General features: G+C 34.5%; 1 protein-coding gene across 1 annotated transcript; it reads left to right on the plus strand.

Annotated features, from left to right (window-relative positions):
* The first annotated feature begins 584 nt into the window (after window positions 1-584).
* Window positions 585-27,474, plus strand: LOC122051953 (putative nuclear RNA export factor SDE5). Its single transcript, XM_042613317.1, has 12 exons — window positions 585-1,439; window positions 3,329-3,938; window positions 6,324-6,349; window positions 14,410-14,487; window positions 14,908-14,981; window positions 15,095-15,318; window positions 21,591-21,679; window positions 21,801-21,854; window positions 25,950-26,017; window positions 26,114-26,220; window positions 26,315-26,385; window positions 27,211-27,474. Exons 2-12 carry the CDS (start codon window positions 3,374-3,376, stop codon window positions 27,325-27,327), a joined length of 1,473 nt encoding a protein of 490 aa, XP_042469251.1. The 5' UTR covers window positions 585-1,439; window positions 3,329-3,373; the 3' UTR covers window positions 27,328-27,474.
* Window positions 27,475-27,984: the final 510 nt, after the last annotated feature.

Here is a 27,984-nt window from a genome sequence, read left to right on the forward strand (position 1 = left end):
ATTTTTTTTAATAGTAGATTTTATAGGTTATTATTTGTAAAAAAAATTTAAAAGTAAAATATGGATAAAAAATAAAAAAGTTGATAAAAAAATAATAAATAAAATTTATTAAAAAAATAAGACTAAAGAAGTAAATAAAATTTGAAAAAAATAAGATTAAAGAAGTAAATAAAATTGAAAAAAATAAAATAATTTATTATTTTTTTTAAAAAAGAGATAAAAAGATCATTTAGTAAAAAGTGAATATACTCACCCCTAGCAATCCGTCTTAGGATTAATATCGAGAAGGTAAATCATGGACGACTATTAATTTTTAGAATAATGATTAATATATAAAGAAGATATTTAACTCAAATTTATTAAAATTTAAATTTTAAATTTCATTATGATAATATCGTGTTAATCAAGATATTCATCCGAAAGGATCATGAAAAAAAAAAAAATCATTTAAACAGAGAGAGAAGGTGCGCTGTCAGAGCCCTGGAAAAAACAATTATCAAAAATTTAATTCTAATCTGATAATCCAATTCAACAAACGAATTAAAATTTTATTAAGAATTATAATTCTCCCCTCCCCCTCTCTCTCTTTCTCGCCCCCACTCACTCACGGCGTTCTTTCCGAGCACTCACGGAAAGCCTCGAACCTCTCTCTTCCTCTTTTTGTTAAGAATTATAACTCCTCTCTCTCTCCCTCTCTCTCTCTCCCTCTCCCTCTCTCTCTCTCCTCACTTAATCACGCCGTTCTTTCCGAGCCGTCACCCGAAAGCGGAAAGCCTCAAAGCCTCTCTCTTCCTCTTTTGCCAAGAATTATAACTCATCACTCTTTCTCTCTCTAACGCCGTTCTTTCCGAGCCCTCATCTGAAAGCGGAAAGCCTCGAACCTCTCTCTAGTCTTCTTCCTCATTTTGTTCTTCTACCCCGACCGACGCCATTCACCACACGGAAGCCGTCGACACCAGCCACAACACGGTTGCCTTTCTCCACGGGCCGCTCGTCCTCCTGCCGGCAGCCCTCCCATTCTTCCTTCTTTTTTCCTCTCCTGATTGCTCCTCTCCCTCGTGCGTCGTCGCCATCGCCGCGTCTCCTTCACGCACAAGAGCCGGAGTTAACCCCCGGCAGCCCTCCCTCTTCCCCCTCTTGATTTCCCTTGTCCCTTTCCTCTATTCGGTGGTCGTCGTCACTCGAAGTCGGGAGAAGGGCCAAACACAGTCGCCCTTATTTTTCTCTCTTTCTTTTCTTCCTCTCTTGTTCTCACACGGAAGCCACCGCTGTCATCCGAACCGCCGCTGTTGTCAGCCAAGAAAGTGGGACAGTCGGCCCTCTTCTTCCTTTTCCTTTCTCTCAGATTATTTCCCACTGCTTTTAGCCGAGCCAAGAAGGACCACTGACCTCTTCGTATCCTTGTAAAAACGAACGAAGGCATTATCACCAAATTAAAGGTAAAAATGTTCGATGAATAATTGCCTGGTTGATACTGAAAATTACTATTTTAGACTAATCATGACCTATTATTTAGTTCATTTAACTTGAGTGTTTCATATTAGTGAAACATCTTTTTTGTTCCATCGTCTCAGAAAATTGCAAGCAAAATGTTCTATTGCATTAAATTTTTCATGTTAGGTTAGCATATTTGGTTAGGATGGGAAAAGGAATGATTGTTCATTAGTAATGGGTGTCTCATGTTGTAATTGAGATTACATCGAGGAACTGGGATCAATATAGGATCCATCGACATTGAGCTCTATTATTTTTTATATTTTTGTGTCATCATTATTATTATTTGAGATTTACATTGAGTTTTTTAAATTAGTTTCATATTGTATTTATAAATACTCATTTGGGTGGAGTGCGTTGATTCCCAGTCACTTAGATATTTTTTTTGCTATATATTGAGTTGGGTAAGATTTCTATATATGTTCCTTGTGCATGAATAAAAATACAAATTGAATTTTATACATGCTTTATAACTGTATTTGAACAAGGAATTAAAATATTTAAAATAATGAAATAGGTTTTAAAATAAATTAAATTATTGAGGGGTAAATAATTGACATATTTTCGTGCTATACATATATGAGTGTGCTCATTCTCTGACCCTTTGAGTATGCTGTAGCCTGGAAAAGGGATAAGACTTGAGTTGAAACATGATCCTATGCGTATCCGTTGCTACCTTATTAGACTATCTAGTTCATGTTTCTTTCTCAGTGTATTAGTTTTGTTTCCTGTACTGGAAGATTAAGTTTTACAAGGTTGATCAATTGTTTTCTTGGTATTGATGCTATTTTGGTGGAAGGAACTGCAAGATGGGTTGTCTCAGTTAGATATTTAGCGGGACAATCTTTTTGAATCCATGATTATGCCAATTTGTTTCTTGCATCCAGTTTTGACCTTATTTTTCTCGTGTTATATTTAAATTATCCGTACTACATAAACATCTAATCCAAACAAATAATATGATATCAATATAAATCTGGCTAAGGTGTTGACTTTCTTAAAATAAGATGAGAAGTCTAATCGAAAAGAGTTTGTCTTCTCTTATGAGTGAACAAAGAGAGGAAATGAACATTGCAGATAATACCTATCTGGGTTTTATGAATTAGGCGGGAAATTGATTTTTCTTATTCGATAACAATCAAGCTAACTTGCTACACTAGCGAGAAATATATAGTCAATTGGTCTCGGGGCACGCAACCACGGGATGTTGGGTTTTTGGGCCACCCGTTGCGAGCATTTCTCGATTTATCCTGGTGGCCGGTGAAAAATTTTTGTGGGCCGGTCTCGTCCAGTCACCCCTGTTACCTGTTTCGTCATTTTTTTTTTTTGATGGCTTTATCCTAGGGCCTTGTACTAATTCTTCATTCATGTTTTTGTTTCAATTATCAAATTGATACTCAAGCAAAGATTCCGAATTCCTAATATTGTTTTGGATTCTTTGGTTGGTAATCAGAATAATGCTATAACAACTTCTGTAAAATCATTTGTTGATCCTTAGATGGAGCATCTTTGCACTGTTGCATGTCCTAAATTAGCTTTTGGTTCTTGTACAATTACAAATTTGTTTTTCTTCCTCACAAACTGATCAATGTCTGGTAACATCATACAAATTACTAAATGCTGAAAAACATATATGTGAAAGATGTAGCTGGTTGGAGCACTGCTATTGGCTAAAACTACTGTTCTCTTGACAGTGGGATTATAGTCACTGATTTATGGCACAATTTTCAGAACTCCCCTGTCCCCCTAAATTGATGCTACATTTCATTTTACCATGAATTTTGATATTTTACTCACTTCAAGATTATAATTGGTCTTTCTTTTTGATTATCAGGTGAACAAGTGGTATATAAATCTGAGGACTATTTAGTATCTCATTATGTCTGCCTTACATACTTCTGAATATGATTATGAAATGAGGGCTTTGCAAAACTTGTTTGATGTATTTGGTAAAGTTTGTTGTCTTGAAGAGATAGCATCTGCTTACTGCAAGGCAGGACGTGATGAATCCAAGGCAGCTGACATACTGGCTCAGCAGCAAGGAAGTAGTAGTTCTGGTGAATCGTATGCACAATTTGGAAAGCAATTTCTTCAATCAGTGGAGTCACTAGATGAAGGAAGGCTCAAGAATTCTGCCTACCAGGGAAAAACTTCCTGTGGAACAAAGCCCAAAAAGTTCAGTGCTTCAGCCGGTTCTATATCAAGTGTTCTGGGTAAGAATTATGTGAATGGAGTCTCATCATCTTGGAATAGACCAAATGTAACACAGAAGCCGCTTAAGATTGAAATCAAGGAACCAATGCCATGTGGATATTATGAATCGTCTGTGCTAAAGTCTGTTCAAACAAATGGTTTTCTTGAAGACAATGATGTTGAAGACTTCCTCTTCTCAATGCTTGGGGATGGATTCAAACTTAGCAGGGATGTGATACACAATGTGCTTGGTAATTATCTTTTCATTATTTCCACATATTTAATATATACACGTGATGTGTAATTTATAAACAATGCATCCAGTTCAGTGCTTTATAGTTTACCCACCAGCTACACATAATCAATATTAAGTCAATTGGTGCTGGTGCATTAGTGACATCATTGGGTTATTAGTTGAAGCTCATCTTGTTCTTAAGGTGCCAACATAAACCATGCTAACCATTTTAAAGGTTGTTTCCATGTTGATGTCAACAAAAGGGCGTCTCGGTAATTCACATTGCGGGTTCTAGCATGGTTTAAAATTTTGTTCTGTTTCGTCTGATACGGGCGAAACATTTAGTTCCACTTGCAGACCGGCAGAGGCACACATCCGGTGCCGACGCGTCCGAGGCCGTGCGGGACTGGCGGTGCATCTGGAGGTGTCACGCTAGACTGACGATGCGTCTAGACTCATCGTGCAGGCCTAGTGATGTGTTTGGAGGTGTTGCGCTAGCTCGACGACGCGTCCGAATGCGTTGTGCTCGCCTCCGGACGCCAACGACACATTGTGGTGCGGAGCAGGTGGGTGGAACAGTAGGGCAAAAGTTTTAGCTTAGGTTTAATTAAATAACTTAGATTAATAATTTTAATCAACTCCTAGCTACGATTGAGAAAATTTAGATAGACTTAATTAAAACCTAATAAAAGTATCCCATTAATTTAATATATATATTTTAAAAAATATTATATATATTTTATTTTTAAATATTTAGATTATTTTTTTTAGTTAATATATTTATATTTAAAAAATACTGTATGTTGGCATGACACGATATGGTACCGAAACTGTATTGTTTCGATCTGGGATCAAAACCTCAACTCGGGTCGAGATTTTAAATCATGGGTTCTAGAATGTTTTTTTTGGGGTATAGTTATGTAATTATTGTAGATTCCCTATTTATTTTTTAAAGGTCCGGTGCTACTGGACTGTTTCCTAATTTTTCTTGATTAAGAAAAAGTTAATCTAGGGTCCCTATTTAGTAGTTTCTATGCTGCAAAAAGATTTTTCTTGCTTGGTCCCCAATTAATCTTGGTGAACAATTTTGCGAACAAAAAGATTTAGTAGTCTCTCGATTTATTGAGGTTCATCAGTGAAGAATTATCTATCATTCTTGAAAATATTTGCCTTAAAATCATGGCCGCACGCCCCTTGTCCTTTATCTAACAGAATTTGTGAAGATTTTTGTTTATTCCAAAAAAACATAGACCTGTGACAATCCACATAACTGTACTTTTTTCATAATATTTTACCTGTTATTTTGTCATTGTTATAATGATCTATATGCAAATTTGCCTTTTACTTATTTGTATTTGGACATTCAACCTCTATATTAAAATATTTAAGTTCCACAAAAGCGAAGGATCTAGGCAATGTTTCACTACCATATTAGTGTTTGTATCCAACAATTATTAACCATTTTATTGAACAATAAAGTGTAGCTTCATTTGCATCAATTTTGTGTCAACTTACTATTAGAGAGCTTCAAATCTTGTTTGCACGAGCAAAAGTTTCTATTCTGCTTGTCAGCTAACATTTGGAAACCTTCAAAACCCCTTCTTCATCGGGCATATTCTTTGCCACGAGTTTGTGTGCAGCCATGAGCTTCATTCCCGACCCCAAACTTTTTCAGTAAGTTTGTGAATACTCGAATTTGTCTGTAACTACGAGCTACACCCATGAGTATGTCTGTGACCATGAACTTTATCCATGACAACAATTCTTCATCCATGAGTTTATTTATGACCATGAGCTCTTCATCTGTATGTTTGGGTTTCATTGAGCTTTCCTTTTCTGCTTTAGTTCTTTTTTAGTATGCTACTCCTTATTCCATGCCCTTATCGTGACTTACCTGATGCGGCAATCCCTCCTCCAAGTAAACTTCCTCCGATTCTTTTCTTCCTCCTATTCTTCTTCAAGTTCCTCATAGGAGCAACCGATACCATTTGTTGGCATGAGCCGAAGTTCCTACTAAGCACTGAAACTCCTGAATGGGAAACCCTTGCTTAGTATTAGTATTATTCTAGTGTTAAATTGAAATGCTTGTGATCATTGATGAAAAACATAGTTTGATAGTTAAAATCTACATAATGAGATTTTGCAGTTCCTATCATGATAGCCTTTCATTACAATTTATACTATAGCATTTGAAGGATGGCACTGAAACATCTAATTATTGTCCTGTAATATGAGTGAATATATTTGACTGTTGAAATATGTTACACACACCTCAGAATGCTGCATTTCAAGCAATGAAATTTGCATAATTTTATATATTTACTGTCAAATTTCTGATGTGTTTCAACTATTATTCACTTTGAAATAAGGGGCATTAATAAAATTGTGCATGTCACTGCAGGCATTTGTGGATATGACATGAAGAAGGTGCGCAAGTGTGTTCACTTATCCTTTTTGATTAGCAACTTTGAGTCATTAGTAAATGATTTGTATATATCTCCATTTCTTTTTTTTCTTGATTTATTTTGGTATACAGAGAACCATAGTTATTTGAGGTATGAGGTGTCCAAAAATGCATAGGTGTTGGCTTGAGGTGCTAGGCATAAGGTGAGGTGCATGTCTTACCAAAGTAAGAGACTTTGGGTATAATTTTTTACAATTCAAATATATATAGGGAATTTCTACTAGAATATTTCATTAACAAAATTCAAATATTGAAATAGTTTATCTTCATAATCAAAATTAAACTTCAAATTAAAGAAAAATAAAATTAGTAGAATGAAAATTCTAAATTAATTTACAATTTGAATTTACGAGGAACGAAAAAAAAGAATCATTAGATTGTAAATTCTGAACTAATTTACAATTTGATTACGTAAAAGGGCGACCCGATCTCGGGGAAGAATCTATTGTACGCAGCCTTACTCTGTTTTTTTGTAAGAGGTTGTTTCCAGGATTCGTGATCTTTTGGTCACAAAGCAACAATTTTACCGTTACGCTGATTATGTGAGGAAAAAAAAACCTATAGGAAAACTTATGAACTTAAATATGTGCGATAAAAAACATACCGTTATGACGAAACAGAAGGAGCAAAGCAAGAAAGTGTAGCCAAATCTAGAAGATCGATGTTGATGTTGTAGGCGAGAGAAGAGTTCACATTTGAGAAGGGAGTGGAGGTGAGGGGAGGTCGATGCTAATTTTTTAGGGGAGAGGAAGAGTTAAGCAAGAAAAATGTGTCGCATGTATATAAATTCATGCAACCTAATTAATTTAATGGGTATTTAAAGGTATGAGTTGGACTAAAAAAAATTAAAATTTCAAAAAGCGAGGAAAGTTGTGCCCTAAGACTGCCTTTACCTCTCAAAAGGTGTGCGCTTAAGCGCGCTTCATTTAAGTCCTGGTCTTGGTCAGCACAAATGGTGCACCTCGTTGCGCCTTATGCCTAGGCATAGTCAGGCATGTGTTTTTCACAATTATGGACTACAACAACAAAAAAAATCAAGCCTTATCCCACTAGGTAGGGTCGACTATATGAATCCTTTTATGCCATTGAGCTCTATCTTTTACTATATTTGCTTCCTGAGGGTTGACTATATGAATCCTTTTATGCCGAGTTCGAGTCCTCTTAGCAGCACAAATATTTGCTTCCTGAGGTACCACGTTCGAGTCCTCTTAGCAGCACAGTGGTATTGTGTGTCTCAAAAAAATCCCTTAGGGGGTTTTCTGGAGTATGGGGCCGCTCGGCGGTAGGGCCGATCACTTAAAAAAGTTTATCCAACACAGTTTTTGAGACCTGAGGTGTTGCCACATGAGCTCTTGGGGTTGAAATTCGGCAAGTCCGAGCATGCCCTCACCCATGCCTTGGCCACTTACACTAATGACTAGTAGCCATCCGTGATTTACCTCATCCGTGTTGGCTTAGGGACGGGTTGGTGGGGGCACTGGGGCGAGCGAATTATCTTTTTGCCACATCTATACTTAAATAAATTTTATCTTGTTTTATTGTTGCTAACCAAATCTTTTTTGGTCTTTCTTTTCTTCGTTTGATATGCGTGTTTGTCATAGTTTCACATCGCCTAATTGGAGCATTTATTGGTCGTCTAAGTACATACCCATACCATTTTAAACATGTCTCTCGGAGTTTTCTTTAATAGATGCAACTCCGATTTTCTCTCTAATGTCTCATTTTTTATTTTGTCCATCCTCGTATGTCCACACATCCACCCTAACATCCTCATCTCTGCAACTCTCATCTTCTACTCATGTCATAGCCTAACATTCAACTTCATATAACTTAGCAGGTCTAACTGCAGTTTTATAGAACTTACCTTTAAGTTTTAGAGGTACTTTACGGTCACATAAAACACTCAACGCTTCCCACCATTTCAATCATCCTACTTGTATTCTATGTAAGACATCTCTCTCAATCCTTCCATCGTTTTGCAAAAATGATCCTAAATATTTAAATCTTTCGGTTCCGAGCAACTCGTCCTCTCCTATCTTAACAATTGTCTCATTGCTTCTAATATTATTAAACTTAAATTTTATATATTCTGACTTTAATCTACTAAGCTTAAAATGTTTCCCTTCTAGTGTTTCCCGCCAAGATTCTAGTTTAACATTTACTCTTTCATGTGTTTCATCTACCAAAATAATATCATCTGCAAATAACATGCACCACAGTACTGTGTCTTGAATGTGCATAGTGAGTTCGTCCATAGTTAGTGTGAAAAGATAAGGACTTAGAGCTGATTCTTGATGTAACCCTATCTTTATTGAAAATGGTTCTGTTACTCCGCCTGAAGTCTTTACTCTGGTTGTTACATCCTCGTACATATCCTTAATTAGTTTAATATATGTTACGCTAACACCTCTTTTTTTTAGAATTTTCCGTATAATTTCTCTTGGGACTCTATCATAAGCTTTTTTAAATCAATGAATACCATGTGTAATATTGTTTTTGCTCTTGATATTTTTCAATTGATTATCTAAGAAGATTGATTGCTTCTAAACCCAAATTATTTTTTGGTTTGTCTCCTTAATTTTTTTTCTATTACTTTTTTCCAAAATTCATGGTATGACTCATTACTTTAATATCTCTATAGTTTGGACAATTTTGTATGTCTTCCTTGTTCTTATACAAGGGAACTAGAGTATTTATCCTCAATTGATCAGATATTCTTTTTCGTTTTCAATATCATGTTAAATAATTTTGTAAGTCATTCGATACCTTGTTTCCCTATGCACTTCCATACCTCTATCGGAATATCATCTGGTCCAACAGCTTTTCCATTGTGCATCCCATTAAAATTTGTGATACTTCTGAAGTTTGAATTCTACGATAAAAATTTAATTTTTATGCTCATTTGACCTACTTAAATTACTTAAGTTAAGTTGGTCACCTAAACCTTCATTTAAAAGTTGATGAAAATACCTCTTCTACTGCTCTTTTATTTCTCCATCGTTTACTAATGTCCTATTATATTCATCTTTAATACATTTTATTTAGATAAGATCTCTTGTTTTCCATACTCTTGTATCCAATTTCAAGAGCTATTTTATAAATATCTCTTTCCCCTTATTTTGTATCCAATTTTTGATATAATCGTTCAAAAATTTCATTTTTTGCTTCACTCACTACTTTCTTAGGTTTTTTTTTGGCTATTGTATATTTTTTTTAAAGTTTTTCTTGTTCTTACAAATATATAATTTCTTATAAGTTATTCGTTTGTCCTTCACTTTCTCTTGTATTTTCTCATTCCACCACCAAGATTCCTTATTTAGTGGTGTATGTCCCTTTGACTCACCGAGTACACTTTTAGCTACTATTTTCAACTTTAATACCATCTTAACCCATCATCATATATTTCACCTAATGCTTGAACTTACTTTCTCCTTAAATATATTTTGTTTCTCATCCTTTAACTTCCACCACTTAATTCTAAGAGTCGTATATATTTTCTTTCCATTGATACTATGTTTGTGGCGTATATCCAACATTACTAACCTATGCTGGGTAGTTAAGTTTTCTCCAGGGATGACTTTACAATCTTTACAAATCTTTCTTTCCTTCTTCCTAATTATAAGAAAGTTAATTTGTAATTTATTATTCCCACTTTTGAATATGACTAAGTGTTCTTCTCTTTTCTTAAAAAAACGTATTAGCTAATATAAGGTTAAAATCTAATATAGTTTTCCCTTCTTCATTTCTTGTTCCAAACCCATAGCTCCCATATATCCTCTCATATTCCTCATTTTTCATTTCGACATGACCATTTAGATCACCTCCTATTAAAATCATTTTATTTGGTGGAATATTTTGTAATATTTTATCTAAGTTGTCTTAAAACCTTGATTTGGTAAATTCATCTAATTCTACTTGCGGTGTATATATGCTAATTATGTTCATAGTTTCTTTCTCTACTATTATCTTAAGGGCTATAATTCTATCCCTTTTTCTAACTACTCTTACAAATTCATCCTTTAACGAACTATTTATAATAATACACATTCCATTTCTTGCTTTACTTTTTCCAGTGTATCATAACTTAAAACTCGAGTTCTCTATTATCTTTGCCTTCTCACCTACCTATTTTATCTTTTGTACACACAAAATACTAATTCTTCTCTTAATTTTCATATCTACTACCTCCATTGATTTACAGTTCCTATGTTTCATGTTTCAAATCTTAGATTATTAGTTTTCCTATTATATTTGTTCTTATCCAATCTATGGTGTGAGAACTCTTGCCTATTTAACACTATACTCAAGTTCTCATGGAGATGTAATGGTCCTTGTTGATATGTTACAGTCGAACCTGTAATACGAATTCTTGCATATTTAGCACTACACCGGAGATGTAGCGGTCCTTGCCGAGAGGTTACAGTCGGACCCTTGCAACGCGTTCTTTCCGGGGAACAACCTAGCATTGATACAATAGTTTAATGGATCCATTCATTGAATATTTGTCATAGTTTTAACGCTGGTTGACAACCTAACGCAACCCTCCTTCTTTATCCGGGCTTGGGATCGGTCATGACCGATCGTCATGGGCGGAGTTAAATTTGGACTACTCTATCAAATTTGTCAGGCATGCTGGGTTGTGTGTCTATCAAAATATTAGCCGAATGTTTAGCATACTATACTTCCATAGTATTCAAGGTTTTGGTTGTTTTCTTTGTAATTTTTCTGCCTAGATATGCACGGGCTTAGTTTTTCTTTTCCTTTTATGTGTAAAATTTAAATAAAATGGTCCATCACTTTATGCACTTATGGGGGTCATATGAATGGCACAATAATTTAAGTTAGAGAGGGTAAAAATTACAATTCATGAGGGACACATCTCATATTGTTGGATGCAGAAACTGAATGTGTCATCTTGGTACAACTAGGATGTGGTGGTAGGTACTACTAAACTTCTAAATTGGATCATCCTTTCCATATATTGGTGCTGGAAAATCTTTTTTCTGTTTTTTATTATGTTATGCCATATGTGAAATCACTGAAATGAAATTATACTACACATTTGAGACGAACACTACTAAGATTGATTAGTCTTGCCAAAACTTTGATACCAATAGAAGAACAAACTAGAAGTAAATAAGTAGGGTGCTTGATATATGGTAGTACACGGTAGTAAGAGTTATGAAGGTAACAACAAATTAGATAATTTAGGGTCTGCTTCACCTTAATGGTGGAGGTCCCAGAGATAATTGTTGCTTCAAAACATCCTACAAACTGTTTTAAAAAGGGGTTGAAATCTTGAGCCATATCGGAAATTTGGACTGGAATGGTATGATTTCAGTGATGTGTCAAGTTCTAACACACAGTCAGTGGCGAATTTGAGATGGAGGGAAGAAGAAAAAAAAGAGAAGATCCTTACATACCTAAGGGAAAGAATAAACACAAGTTTTTTTAAAAAAAAACCAAACAGTACTTAGAATTCTCCTTGATGTGTGTCACAATATACCAAGGCGACACAGTATGCCATAGACATAGAAGCTATATATGAAATATATTCTTTAGTGTAATCCTATTCTTATTAGCGATCCCACAACTGAATTTTTTCTATGGGTTGTGCAGACATGATATCCTGATGGGTTTGTGCCACAAAATCTTCTTGTGTCTGTAGCTCTGAAACTGATAAACAATGTTTGACACCTTCATTCTAGGCTTGCTAATGGCTATTATGATTTGATATGAGTCTTTTCTACCATCTGGTTTTAGATAGCTTGGTATTGATTGGATCTTAAGTGCTGCAAATTTGAAAGAGCACTCTGTTTTTGGCCCAAATAGATAATTCTTCAATGGGGAAGGCTGCAGTAAATTTCTCTCCCTTGGTGATGGAGAGTCAATCCAGTCCCTGTCAGTGTTGTGGTAGTTCTCAATGATTTGTTGGCTAATGTTGTGAAAGTCTTATTTATAGGTGATTTCTTATGCCAAATGGTTTCAATTCTCTTATTGCAATATTCTCCAAGATGCATGTGATTAGGGGTGAGTATTCGGTTAAAACGGACCGAACTGATTTTTTTCAAACAAATTGAACCGACTGAATTTAAAAAAAAAACGAACAAACCGAACCGATAAAATATTGGTTAATTTGGTTGAAAACCAAATTAACTGAATTTTTTTAATAAAATTCGATTTTGAACTTTTGATCTTAAAAATTCAGGTCTAAAAATTCGTTTTGGTCAAAAATTTCGATTGGTTTGGTCTATTTGGTTTAACCGAATAAGAAATTTTAAAACCGAAATCGAATCGAATTAACCGATTTTTTAAGGAAAAAAAATGAATTCCTTAATAAATCTAACTAAATTTTAAAATTCGGTTAGTTTATTCTGTTTAATCGAATTTTTGCTTACCCCTACTTGTGATTCAACCCATATTATCTTTCGCATTAATTGTGCATAAAGGTGTACCAAGTTTGTGTCTTGGGCTTGGTCAACCTTTGGGTTTTAAGTTACTGCCTGCACTGCTCTGATCTTGTGGATGCTGGTAGTTTAAGCAAAGCCTTCTAGAATGATGCAATTGATTCTTTTGTGATTTCAAAGTTGTGATGGAAGCTCAAGTACATTTCTTGTTGTTTTCTTAGGTTTGTCATTTGCTTCCCCAGATTCCTTCAGTCAGTTAATATTGCTTGCCCTGGTTTATCTAAAGCTGGATTATATGGAAGGGATATTTTGTTATTTTTTCTCCTGATGATATTGTGATTTAAGGGCGCAACATTATGACAATTTAAGGAGAGAAGCAAAACCTTCTGCTTACTTTGAGCAAGCTAGTCATTTGGAGTGTGTCAGGTCCCTAAATTGGAATCTGTGGTGGTAACAAAGGTCCAATCATACTTCATCAGAGTAGCTGATGGCAATTGTTCACAGCTATTGTTGGAGACCAGCCTTCCATTGTTCCCCGATAGAATTGTCGAAGTGCATGCTCGCTAGTTGGCTTTTGTGGAGTGAATAGCATGTTAGTTGAATGTGAGATTAGATGAAATTCCCTTCTTGGTTCTCTAACGTCCTAGGTTTTGCAGAGTGGATAACATGAGCATTTGGTTTGTTGAGTGTGAGATTAGTTGAAATTCCCTTCTTCATTCTCTTAACGTCTTATTAGATGACCCCACTTCCCTTCTTCATTCTCTAACGTCCTATTAGCCACCCCACCTAGTAAGATAATGCTTGGTTATTGCTATTCTCTAACATCCTATTCTAAAATAACATGGAAACATAACCCATTAAAATAATGGTTTAAGAATATGGTGACATACATTGATTGGCCAACCTATCTACAACATGGGACACAATAAAATTAAGCACAAACCCACTTAATATCATGTAGGCTCATGCTAAATTCTGCCAACTCTAATGTCATAGCTTTAGTAGTAGTTATTTTCGCAATCAATGTCATGCAAATCACACTACTAAAAAAATAATCTAAAAAAGAGGTCCTGTGAAGGTGCCCTGGTGGAGATTGAGACACTGTAAAACAAAATTCACTTCAACTGGGAAATAACCTTTGTAAACCATCACTAAGCAATTAATGTTCCTTATAATCATAGTTGTCAAGGTATTGATGATATCAGGATTAGTTGGTCAAAATTGAGGTGGGATTAGATGGTCAAAATCTAAGTATCATCCGGATTTGAACAATAGGACCATTGAAATTGGGATCATTATGATTTTTTTTGAAAATGAGGATAATCAAGTAATTAAATACATGCCAATATGTGATAATAAATGATGAGGAAAGGGGATTGTAGAAGGCCAGAACCTCTATTTTATAATTATATAAATATATGTATCTGTAGCATTTCTTCTTTTAGTGAGAGTGGATTTGGAATAGAGAACCTTGACATCTATTCCAAAGAGTAATATTTGAACTGAATATCATGCAAACACCTTTCTTTTTGTGCACATTCTTATATTTTTTTCTTCAATTTTTTTTGTTTGTTTATTTTGATCATGACAACTTGGAAATTGTTTTGATCTTGCAGAGTATGGAAGAATTATTGGAACTATCTTCCAGAAACTTGGAAAAGGGCAAATCAGTTGAGTTTGATGAATTGGGAAAGGTCAGTACAATCACAATCTGTAGTGTTGGATTTTTAGCAGCGTTAACTTTTTTTTTCATGGCCAAGTGTTAATTTCACTTAGACAACAATTTCTTTCTTTGACATGGTCAGTGTAAGCATGCTTGGCATTTGGTTGATGCATGAATTGTAGCTTTCTTCCATTTCTTGTGTTCACATTGTATTAGAATGTAGTGGCACCATAGTAGTGACACATCTAATCACTTGTTCATTGTCCTGGTAGTGTCTTCCACTAGCAATGTACATAACCTGCATAAGAAATATTTGTTGACAACCTTTATGATTATGTAAATATTTAAGTGCAGTAGCAGATTCCTGAACTGAAAGCTGTATGACTCAAATTGCCCAAGTATAATTATGTCCTTTCACTGATCATACCAAATTTTGATACTTTGCTGCCAGCTCACAGGCAAAGGCTTAGAGATGGAGAACAATTTTTGCCAAAATTCTAGTTCCAACTCTTCATCTAGTGTTAGGTGTGCTTTTGCATCTTTTGTAAGATAATACATTGTCCTTTCCCATCTTTCTTTAATGCACAATGCAAGACATGGAATGCATTTTCTAATAAGTGAACCTTATTAACATGAAGAGATATTCCCATACACTCTGGCATGGAACAAAAGAATGCTAATCTCCCAAATGAGGTGCTACAATCATTGTTCAATGTTCCTGAGAGGTCAGAGGAACCACAGAAAACCCGTACACGAATCGGTCTGAACAGAACAAGAGTTGTTAAAGAAAAGTCAGTGAAAGAACCACTGGAGGACTTTTACTCATCATCCACAATTGATCATTCAAATATGATGCATGGTGGTATGGCCCTTGAATCCCAACTATTCTTTGCATCTTCATTGTCTTAGAGATAAATATATCTAGGTTCATGATGGCAGGGTGCAAATTGGATAGTACATTGACCGTGACATTCACTTTTGTTTGGACTATAGTATATTTTTTATAGTATACTGGCTTAACTGGCAGCTTTTAATATGTTTAATCCAGCAGGATGATACATCTGATCATGGCGTTGTTTACTTATATTAAGCTTCTCTTCCTTTTTCATATATGAGTATTCCCTTAATCCTTAGGAGAAAGATGTGAAACACTTGTATTAGCCCACTTCATGTTGCAGAATTATAAGACTATTATTATGTATTCACTGTAATTCTATTTCAAAGACTTGCCTGCTCACCCAATCCAAAGATTTCAAGAAACTTAATGTGTTCTTTTTTGTTTTCTTTGTATCATGTAGATTTTTACTGGCCGTATTATGTTTTTAAATAACCATGATTCTGATGCTTAAACAATAACATTATTATACATTAGTCCTAGTTTAAAATCTCGAGCCGTATCAAAGTTTTGGTTTATGACCGGAACGATATGGTTTTGGTACCGTATCGTGCTGTGATGATATGGTTTTGATATTTTTTAAATAAAAATATATTAATTAAAATAAAATTTTTAATCTAAATATTAAAAATAAATAAATTTTTTTATATATATTTGAAATTAAAATAAATAAAATATATATATTAAATTAATGGGATAGTTTTATTAGGTTTTGATTAAGCCTGTTTATATTATCCTATTATAGGTAAGAGTTGATTGAAATTATTAACTTAAGGTTAAATATAAATTAATTATCGCACCGGCCGCCCTTGGGTGTCCCCACCGCAATTCGCGGAGGTCGTGCAGAATTGCGGTGACCTCTCTGACCACACGGTGACACGCAGTGCCGGCGGGGGGAACGATAAATTTCACTGAAACAAAATTTTAAACCATGTTATTAGTTTCATGTCCCGATAAATCCATTATCATATTTTTTTTATATTCAATAGTACAATCTTAGGGGATTATATATTTTGCATCAATAATCAAAGTCTAGACCTCTATTTCTCTCTTTTTTACATTAGTACTAAATGGAACTTTCCAGTTGTATTTAAGATTAACTTGGTTTATGTTATTTGCAGGCCAAAAATATTGAACTCAGAGCTTGAATTGTGAACAAAACTTTTAAGTTAAATACAATTAAAGTGGAATATAATAAATGTTGTTTAGTGCAGAGTCAAGTGGATAGACATGAAATTTATGAATTTTAGAAGTTAGATATCTTGCATTTATTAAGCAATAAGAAGTTGTCTGAATGAAGATATCATTAATAAAAGAAAGAATAACTTGAAACAAAGAGGAATTTCTCTAATCGTGTGAACTCTCCTGTGCCCCTTAATTTAAATGAAAAATTTTATTAGTCCATATTACAATTTGCGATAGTAATATGAGAAAAAAAAGGATTAAAATTATATGAACTTGTTCAAAAATAATTAGTAAGAAAAAGTTGAATCTTTATTTGAAGATGAAGATATGAGTGCAGATGGATGCTAAAGAAATATAGGTTCATTAGTTATTATAATTATATTATAGGTGTTATATAATGGGGGGATGGATTCATGTGGTTGGCATCAAGTAATTGTGGTTGAGGTTGCCAGATTGAGATTCATATCATGAATCATTTTGGTGAATTATTGAATTGTATCAAACCAAAATCGTAAGGTTAAGATAAAAATTATAAAATTTGTTAAAAAGTAACTCTAGTTTATTCAAAATTGTTTGACATCTATAAGCATATGAAATAACATAACATCTCATATAATAGCATATATAATAGATATACTAAAAGAGAATAGAATATAAGAAGAAAAAGATAGACTCTTCTTGATCCCACATCTCCATATGAGGGATCTTAAGTCATGCTTAATTCCAAGTGCCTTAAAATTTTTGCTTGGATTGGGTTTCCTTTGGGTAAATGTTAAAATAGAATCTTGGCCGGAAACAGTAGAAGGGAAAGGTTTTAGTTTTAATAGAATAAAGACAGAATATATGAAATTTAAGTTTAGCAATATTAGACGTAATGAGATAATTGTTAAGATAGGAGATGACGAGTTGCTCGGAGCCGAGAGCTTTAAATATTTAGGATTATTTTTGTAAAACGATGGAGGGATTGAGAGAGATGTCTTACATAGAATATAAGTAGGATAGTTGAAATGGAGGAGAGCGTCGGGTGTTTGATATGACCGTAAAGTATCTCTAAAACTTAAAGGAAAGTTCTATAAAATCGTAGTTAGACCTGCTATGTTATATGGAGATGAATGTTGTGCTATGATTCGAGTACATGAGTAAAAGATGAGAGTTGCATAAATGAGAATGTTAAGGTGGATTATGGACATACGAGGATGAACATAATAAGAAATGAGAGTATTAGAGAGAGTTGGAGTTGCATATATTGAGGGAAAACTCTGAGAGACAAGTTTAAGATGGTACGAGCATGTTACACCAATAAATACTCTTAGGCGATGTGAAATTATGACAAACACACATTCAATGGGAAAGAGGTAGACCAAAAAAGACTTGGTTAGCAATAATAAAACAAGATAAATTTATTTAAGTATAGATGATGATATAGTAGGAGATAAAGCTCAATGGCGTAAAAGGATCTATAGGGATAATGCTTGGTTGTTGTTGTTGGTGGTGGATTTCCTTTGGGGTTTTAACAATATAATTCTTGAATGTCTTAGAAGTTTGGATTGGATTGAGTTTCCTTTTGGGTTTTAACAATATGATTCATAAGTTCATTTCTTTCATTGACGATATTGTACAAATTATTATTTATTTTATTCAATTATGAATTGAAATGAAACGAGCAATAAAAAACTTGCCCATAAAATGATTTTAGCAAATAAAAATCATTATTGTCAAATAAAAGACATCCTTTCTATGTATTATGTGACAACGTTTATTCTTAATTTTTATTAGGTGTCATGTTAATATTGGCTATTATTGACTTTATAATTTTTTTCTTCTATGTTCTTAACTTTGACATTCTACTTCAACCTTTATACTTCTATCATATTATATAAAATTCAGCATTTCTTTCTTTTATAATAATTTTGGTTTTGATTGATAGTGTATTGGGCCGTAGGGCTACAATAGCTCTCTTCATGGAACACCGAACTTCTTTTTATAGGCCTCAAAGCGTGTGATTAATCAAACTTGGAGTGTCACTTAGACAATTGTCTAGATTGACTTAGCAACAATTTCACTTGTTGGACAAAAGGTGATTGCGTTCGCCCGGGCCCAGTCAACCCACCCCAAGATCATCATGAGAGAGGTAGATCACGATAATCAAGAGGTAATATGGATGGGAGGGTGAGTTGTGCTTGGGTGCAGGGATTTACGCCTCGTTGGAATTTGCCCCTTCGCTCATTGGGCAAATCTGTCATCCACTTACCATCTCAGCTAAGCTTGTGTGGGCAACAATTTCACTTGTTGCTAACATGTCAGGTTGTCATGGTCGAACCCAGACCACATGGACCAGAATCTGTTCATGCTATTAGCCTTTTAGATGACACATGTCGCTCATCTAGAGATCCCCTAGGTTAATGGATAATTTACCCACATCATTTATATTTAGGCTAAATTTGTTTTTATTATGATCAACTTAAATGATAGATGGCTTCCTTTGTCTTTATTATGATCAACTTAAATGATAGATGGTTTCCTAACAAAAAATTCTAGAATTAAGTCAATTGTTCTCATTTGGTTTTGCAAATCTTCTAGTGAAAATGTATGTCTAGCGAGAGCTATTATAATTTAATGAAAAATTATAATGCTAATCATAGTTTAAAGTGTCGTGCCGAGACGGTCGAAACGGGCGAAACATCTCGTTCCGACCGGCACCGGCACGACCTCGGCACCAGACCCGTGACATGTGCGATGTGTTGCGTGACGCCGTGGTCGCAGCAGATGAGTCGCATAACCCTCCCGCTGTCGCCGCAGAGGCATCGTGCAACCCTACGGTCGCTGCAGAGGCGTCGCACGACCAACACGGTCGCGCCGAAGGAGTCATGCAATCCCTGCGACCATGGCTGGTCGCGCAACCCCACGACAACGCCGAAGTCGTGCAGGCTCGCGAGTGGTGTCGAATTTTAGATTTTTTAAAATTAAACTTAGGTTAATTATTTTGATCAACTCCTAGCTATGATGGAGATAATCTAAAGAGACTTTATTAAACCCTAATAAAATTATTTAATTAATTTTATATTTCATCTATTTTAATTTAAAAATTATAATAAATTATTTATTTATTTATCTATTTTCATATATTTTCTTTTTTTTAAAGATATTTTTTATATTATTTATTTTTTAAATATTTATGTTAAATATTTTAGTTTTTAATTAATATATTTTATATTTAAAAAATATCGAAACTATATTGACATGGTACGATACGGTACCGAAATCGTATCGTTTCGATCCATGATCGAAACCTCGGCACGTGTTGAAATTTTAAACCTTGATGCTAATACTAGCTATATATGACAAACGACTTTCCAAAGTGGCTTAAATGGGAACACAATATTAGTAAATTATTGGACTTTGGTAATCAACCTAAATTTGTTGATAAAGTTGCAATTTCCACTTTTAGAAGATGAAAATAGATTAATAGTAGCTTTTATTGGACTTTCAGTTGATATTTATCATTTGGAACATTGTGTGTTGCATCATATGGGACATCATATGAGATCACGTAACTAGATGGATCCTGACGTAGTCATGAAAATAACCCAATATTTTTTTATTAGTACTGTAGGTGCAATCATACTCTAAGTGAATTTTGATATTTGGACAAAAGATTTAAGTTAGAATTTACATATGTATTTGATGTATGAGTTAAGTTGTGCAAGAATTTAACAATATGCACATAGAGCTCTTGGAGCTGGTGACTTGACGAGATTAAGTGTAGATAATGACTTGGCGCGGCCAAGGCAACATGCTCAATGACTCGGAGATCTGATGGAGTTTGTAGTAGGTTACATGAGGCATCCAAGCCAAACTTGACCCAACCAAGTTAGTTGGCTTGGCGACTCAAGGCCTATTGGTAATTAGAGAAGGATGATATGATACATTTGAGGGACTGTAAGATCAGCAGTATTGAGGCCCAACTTTGTGTAGAAGTTGGCAAAACACACATGGAGCTAGTAGAGCTAGTGACTCGACGAAGTCGAGTGTGGATAATGACTCAATGGCTCAAACTCTGTTGGAGATTGGAGAAGAATAATTTGAACATTTGAGGGACCGCATGATAAGCAGTATCGAGGCGCAATGTTGGTTGTAGCTGGAAGAAGGCAAACAATATGGGTGAAGCATAAAGGATGATTAGTGGAGCCAAGTTGTGGAAGGGAAATTCATGAGTAAGTTGAGAGTTGATTGATTGAGTTTAATAAATTGATGTTGTTTAATTAATGACAGCGAGAAAAACCAAAAGTAGTTGTTGATCTGAAGCTACAGTGGTTGGCTGATCTAAGGGTCTATAAGAGATAAATCGATTGATACCAATTGATAGAGGTAATTGTTGACATATTGAAGACTGTAGTGATCTGAAACTAGTCCTCAATATGGAACTGAAAGTTGGGGATGTTGGAGGCTATAGATGAGGGACCAGGAAGAGCATTAGGACGATGAAATATTGATTGTCTAGTCTTTTAAGTTTTTTCTCTTTTACTCGCAGCCTGATCCTCTAAGCATTCATTTGTATCAATTTTGTAAAGACTGTTGTTGTGGGGGTTACTTCACCTTTGGAAAATATCTGATAACGATAAAGATTGTGGGCTTTTGGGAATTATTCACTGACGAATCATAGGTTGTGAAACAAGGGTTCCAAATCATGCTATTTCGACTTGTTAGTCATTGTCATATATTGTTTTATTTATTTTTTATTTTTGCTGCACATAATTCATGTGAAACCTTGTTAAGACATTCGCAAGAGCACAAGACCTCAAACCCCCACCCCTCTAGCCATCCGGTCATCACCTCACCTGTCCTAATAAGTACTTGAAAGGAGAAAGGTTAAATCAGTTTCTTTGTTGTAGAGTTCAATCTAATTCATTTTCTTAATTTGCTGACTGCTTCATTTTCATGACAAACTCTCCAACTTAGTTTCTTTATTTGATGACTTCTGGATATTTTTTATCATTCTCATAGATTTCTCAATAGTTTCTGCAAGTTAAGATGGATTTCCTTTGTTTTCCTAGGTCTAGTTACCCAAGAAGATGATGATTATGAAGCCCTCAGGAGATCTGTCAAGGAGAATTGGGGTTTGATGAAGCAGTATTATGAAGCCGTAAGCAGTTTGTTTCACAACTTAACATGATTGTTTTCCTTTAATATACTCTTAACTCTTTACAGTTCTTGATTATCAAGTGCTCATTTTTATAATTTCAGTTATGACTATGGCTTTTTAGGCTGCTGATGCTTTTGTAAAGGGTGATCCAGCAGTCAACTATCTTCGAGTGGAAGTAAGTTCTATACTTTAAGGTGAAAGATTGCCTGTAATTGTTGACAAGTAACCATAACTATTCAGTTATGTATGTTCCTGTCCTTGCTAACTATTGCGCCATACTAGCTGTGGTTTCACATAATCCCACTCAAACAACCTTTTATCTTATTGGGTTTGGTTGTTTTTAGTTGTGCCCTATGTCTTACCTATGGTTTGAAATTTTATGTTGGATGAAGTGGCACGCTCGAAAATTACCATTTTGGTAAATTACCAAAACCCCTTATTATTTGCATAGGTGTCTCTCTTATGCACACATGCTAAAGATTTAGTTCATCATTCTAAACATGGCATGCTTGACATGTGCCAAAGCACATGTCCAAACAAATGTAGCTAGTGATATCTTTACCATATTTATTAATTGAGATGTGTATTATATCTTTGTAACAACAACAACAACAACGATAACGATAACAACCAGGCCTCCCACTAAGTGGGCTTGACTATTATATCTTTGTAACATATCCCCAAAATTTTAATTTAATATTATCTGATTCCTTAGTTTTATTTAGAAGGAAACCTTGTAAATGGAAAGAGATTAAATGACTAAAAATTGTCTAAAATCATCTCAATATCATTCAATCCTTGCCTAGGCGCGTTAAGTTTTTTGGCACAAAATGTATAAATTTGAATCCAATCAACTTTCTAATAAGTAATTTTAGGTTTGGATGAAAAAAAGCTGAGTGAAAGAGATTAAAAGAGAAAAATTCATTTGAATACATCTCCATATGCTTTGCCATATGTTGAAGCAACATTATATGATATAACTAAATTTTAATTTAATTATCTAATTATTACAATCTTATATGTAACTAAAGTAAATGGAAGAGGATTAAAGGAGTAAAACTAATGAACTTCATCTCAACATCCTTTGACTCGTGTAGAAGCTTGCTGGGTGTTAGCAAGTACAATATTAAAATGACATTTGTCCGACCGGTGTTACGCCTCAAATGAGTCTCCTTCCCATGGATGGGACACTTTGACATATGAACAATCGTATTGGTATAACCTTATTAGAATAATTATAAGCAGCAACAACAACAATCAAGTTTTATCCCACTAGGTGGGCTCGGCTATATAGATCCTTCTACGCCAATGAGCTCTATCCTCTTTAGAATAGTTATAAGCAATGCTATCAATTTCCTTTCCTAGTTTATCGCTTTGTTCTTCTAATTTGATTTGTTCTACTAGGTCTTAGGATTGTGTAATAATTTTATGGTTAGGTCATAGTTAATTGCGTGTAATGTGTCCCTTAAATGTAGTAAGCTATTAGAGATTCTTTAGAAAGCTCAAGCGAGCAATGCTATAAATTTCCTTTCCTAGTTTATCACTTTGTTTTTCTAATTTGATTTGTTCTACTAGGTCTTAGGATTGTGTAATAATTTTATGCTTAGGTCATAGTTAATTGTGTGTAATGTGTCCCTTAAATGTAGTAAGCTATTAGAGATTCTTCAGAAAGCTCAAGCAAAGAGCGTCAAGTGAATTTTAGGAGAGAAGAATAAAGTATCATTGGTTTTATGAGATGAGTCACTGATTGTCATACTGGATACATTCTAAAGGGGGTAATTTATCAAGGGGCTATTTTGGAGATGAATTTCATGACATAGTTAAAGGTCTTTTAATATCAATAGGAAAATCATTGAGCGAGGTAGGGACTATCTCTTATAGTGCTAAGTTTGCTTGACCTCTAGATCTTTGTTTTCCTTCTAAAATTGATGATAAGTCATAAGGTAACTTTTTTGAAATTGTACATTCAGATTTATTCACTTAAATAATTGACTTAAAGAGGATGAAGTTTCTACTTTTGTTTCTTTGGGATCTAGAGTTGACACTAGTGTCACTTTTCTTTTCTTTTTAATGACACTTAGCTGTGGCCTCTTGTTAAGATTAGAAAAAAAAAATATTCTAGAGAAAAACCCGAGCATAGGATTTCAAAGAGGTGGCTATTGGCGTTAGACCACGAAGAGAATTGATGGTTGTGAGCATGGATAGTATTGTGCATATGTTGAATTTTGACCCACTGATCGTGGAAGTGATGTCGCTTGTAAGTAGGAGAGACAACGTTTTGTAAGGAAAGCAGAGTGGTTCTGCCCTTATGTGAATAAGTGCAAGGTTGCAAGTTATGTGGGAAAGAGGGGAGGCTTGTGTCAAATCGCATGGTAATTGTGAAGGCTGTCGCTATATCTGAAACAGAAGTAGGAACAATCGATATTGTTTGATAGGAGAGATTGAATTCCTACTGAGGCTTATGGCTCATGATATTGTTGCATGAGATGAGACAATAGGTTGGGGGTGGGGTGTGTGTGTGGAAATTGGAAATTGGAGATGTGTAAGTAAGGTAGTGACGATTGGATGATTGCAGTATGTCAGGCGCAGAAATGGGTGATTAATAGTGGAGAAGTAGGTATTACAATATAGATTGACGGGTCATAAACAAGTTATGTCTCATTGACCTACAATTTACTTAATCTCCTGTTGATAAATAGATCAAAATCTATAATCCACACATGATGGATTAGATTAATCATAGATAGGTCATGTGACATCACTCATATAATTAAATGGGTCATAAATGAATTATAAATGAGTTGAATGGCAATCTATTTAACAAAGTCAAATAAACTTTAAATGCAAATAACACAGTAATTATTTTTAATTTTACAAAAGCATAAAGTATAATCTATAGCATTGTGTTATAATATATATTTTATGATACTATATATTTGTAACTTATTTAGCAGATTATATATTTATAACTTATATAAATTTCTATTAAATAATTATATATTATAATTGTGTTAACCATTTATGACCTTATTTGATTGGTTTATTTGTGGGTCTTAAACATATGACCTGGCTATGACCTAAGTTTATTTACCTCAAATTTAAACCCACAAATTGTGGATTGGGTCAATTCATGTAAATAGGTTGTGTCAAGTTGTTCCACCCCTTGTGGAGGGGCGTGCAATTCACCCTGTAAGACTGAGCTATAGGACAGTGGTGCTACTAGTAGATCCAGACATGGGTTGGAGTCGAGACTTACATTAGTCGGGGATAAGGCAAGAAAAGAAAGAAGACTATGGTGTTGCAACTGAAGGTTTAGTGTCCTTTTCCTTTGTCATTGTGGCCAGAGAGACGGAGTGGATACAAGGGTGTGGCGGAGTTGTGAGGCAGTGTTACTGCCAATTGATCCAAATTAGGGTTGGAGGTTCAGGATCTATGTCGATTGAGGATGATGCAAGAGCATAAAGGAGATGGTGGTCACAATTGCACATAGAGAACAAAAACACACAAAAGATGGATATTATGCAAAAGATTTATGACATGACAGGAATTGAGGTTCTTTTAAAGACAAAAAAACCAAAACAAAACAAAAATGGAAATAAACTAAAAACAGCAAAGCAAAGAAATACTCCTATTAACCTAATAAACTATGAAATAAATTAAATTACAAATTAATAAATGAACAAAGTTAAATAACTCCAATTAAAACTTTCTGGCAATTCTGAAGACAATTAGATATTTGAAGACGTACTTTAAAAACTACTCTCCTAAAGAGAACACCCTACCAAATAAACTCTTACAAATCCTAAATCTTTAACAAAATAATTTCTATTTTGCATTAATCTTCTTTTAATATAATTGATACACATGATGACACAAGACTTCAGAAGCTTCTCTCCATTTTGATTATATTGTTTATATCCTATTAATAGTATCTTCACTAGTATATCCCAAAATAGATTTTAAGATATTTTACTCTTATTTGTAGGAATTTCAGGTCTATCCATCTTAACTACTTTATTTTTCTCTTATTATTGAAATCACATTTGATGTCTAGTATTTGTTCTAATTAGTTTGAAGTCTCTAGTTTAAAGTCGTTCTTCTTAATTCTGAATTTGAATACAATCTATTACATTCTCATCAGTTACTACAATCTCCTATAAACTGCATATCGTAAAAATATGCAAGCTTAAAGACTGACCATTGATGTAAACCTAGCACTATAGGAAAATGTTTCACACTCCCAAACAAAGTCATCTTTTTTAAATATCAGGGTAACAACTATGCTCAGAAGGCTCGAGAAGCAGATGAAAAATCTGCTGCAATGCTACTACAACCAAGGTAACCAAATGTCTTCGGTTATTGGAGGTGCATAATTTTACTTCATTTCTCTGTTCACTGTTACAGTATATGATGCGTGCTTGTTATATTTTGCAGAAAGTCTAGTAACAAAGACAAAGTCACTCTTGATCTAGAGCCACATCGTTCAAGGGAAGCTTTGGACTTGGTCAAATTACACCTCCGTCAATTGGCTGGTATTCCAAGTATGCATCCAGCTATCCAAGAACCTTTGTTTTGCTCTGTTCTGTCATATTCTCAGTTGTTGTAAATGACTTTATTGTACATTGTTCTTTTTAGCTTTTAAATGTTTAAAGCTTGTCTTTGGCGCTGATGGTGGGGATAGCAAGAAGGCAAAAACAAGACGTCTGGTATGGACTTATCTTGTGCTCTCTTGACTATGCATGATTTTCTTTTGTTTGTTCAGCGTGGACTTATCTTGAACTCTCTTGACTTTCCTATGCATATTATTGTTTGTTTGCTGGCACTGATACTGCTATTGTCCACCTCACCCTTGTAGTGGGTATGCTGAAATGGATTTGCAAATGAAAAAGAGAGGATAAGATATAAATATTGGTAATTGGTTTGCTACATTAGCAGGTTTACATATCCTTTCTGATTCTACTTTTAAACCATCCATTTTGTCTCGACTTTCCTATGCATATTATTGTTTGTTGGCTTGCACTGATACGGCTATTGCCCACCTCTCCCATGTAGCGGGTATGCTGAAATGGATTTGCAAATGAAAAAAAAAGAGAGGATAAGATATATATATATATATATTGGTAATTTGTTTGCTACATCAGCAGGTTTACATAGTCTTTCTGATTCTACTTTAAACCATCCATTTTATCCATGAAATTTGTATTAGCAAAATCTCGCCTCTTCAAATGAAATTTCAGCAACTTTACCTAGGTCCAAGGAGATAGCAGCCATAGTCCTTACCCTCTAGGAAAATAGACTTATTATTGTTGGTGCATTTCATCGAACTTTGATTTTTTTTTTTTCTTTTCTTTCGTTAATATGGATTGTACAATAAAACTGGCTTTTCTTTTGTGCAGTCATATAATACCTAATCTTGATGTTATCGCTGCATGAAAAGAGTGACATTACAATTTATGCTGTCCATCAACAACTTGTCATCATTTTTTTTTTTAATGGAAATCTACATTTGATGAGACATGTTAATTGTTTAGGTCATAAAGCTTCTCAACAATGAGTCAATCCAGTGGAATGAAGATGCTGAGCAGGGAGTTATCTGTATTGACTTGGATCAGGTGAATCCCGGCAAATTGAGTTTTGTCATGGAATAAACAAAGTCATTTTTAAAAACTAAGCTGAGTAGGGGATTTGACAAGTTAAATGATGTGTTTCGTCAAGTCTTATTAAGAAACATATGCTTAATTACAATTTATTAAACATAATTAATATGATTGTCAAATGATGGTTGCCTGTGGCAATGGGATTTCAAAGTGCATCTTACAATTTCCTGTTAAAAAATACCAAGTCTCAGTTGTCATATGCACTTGTATGTGCGACGTGGGTACCACCACCTTAATGCACATTGTGCCCTACACGTGTGATAGGACTTAAGTGGCTAAAGTATATTCATCTATAGAGGAATTAGATGTCGCTATGAATGTAGTTGATGATTTCCATGTTTTTTTTTCCATTCAACTATTTGAGTACTAATGGCACTTTTTCAGGGAAAATCTATACAAATAATGTAATTATTGCATCGCAAGTAGTATTTCATTTTATATTAATATATACTATAAATTTTATTATATGATTGAATGCCCATGTAACGGTCCAATTTAGTTGTACTTTGATGCGGTATCTAAAATGGGCGCATGTGCCGCTGGTACAATTGGATCGATAAGCTTCACTCTCTGCACAATTCACAAGACATCGATAATAATGCAGCAGAATAAAGTCACCATTTCGGGCCTGACACTTTAAATGTGCGA

The sequence above is a fragment of the Zingiber officinale genome, chromosome 3A (genome assembly GCF_018446385.1).
Source record: "Zingiber officinale cultivar Zhangliang chromosome 3A, Zo_v1.1, whole genome shotgun sequence".
Classification (NCBI taxonomy): domain Eukaryota; kingdom Viridiplantae; phylum Streptophyta; class Magnoliopsida; order Zingiberales; family Zingiberaceae; genus Zingiber; species Zingiber officinale.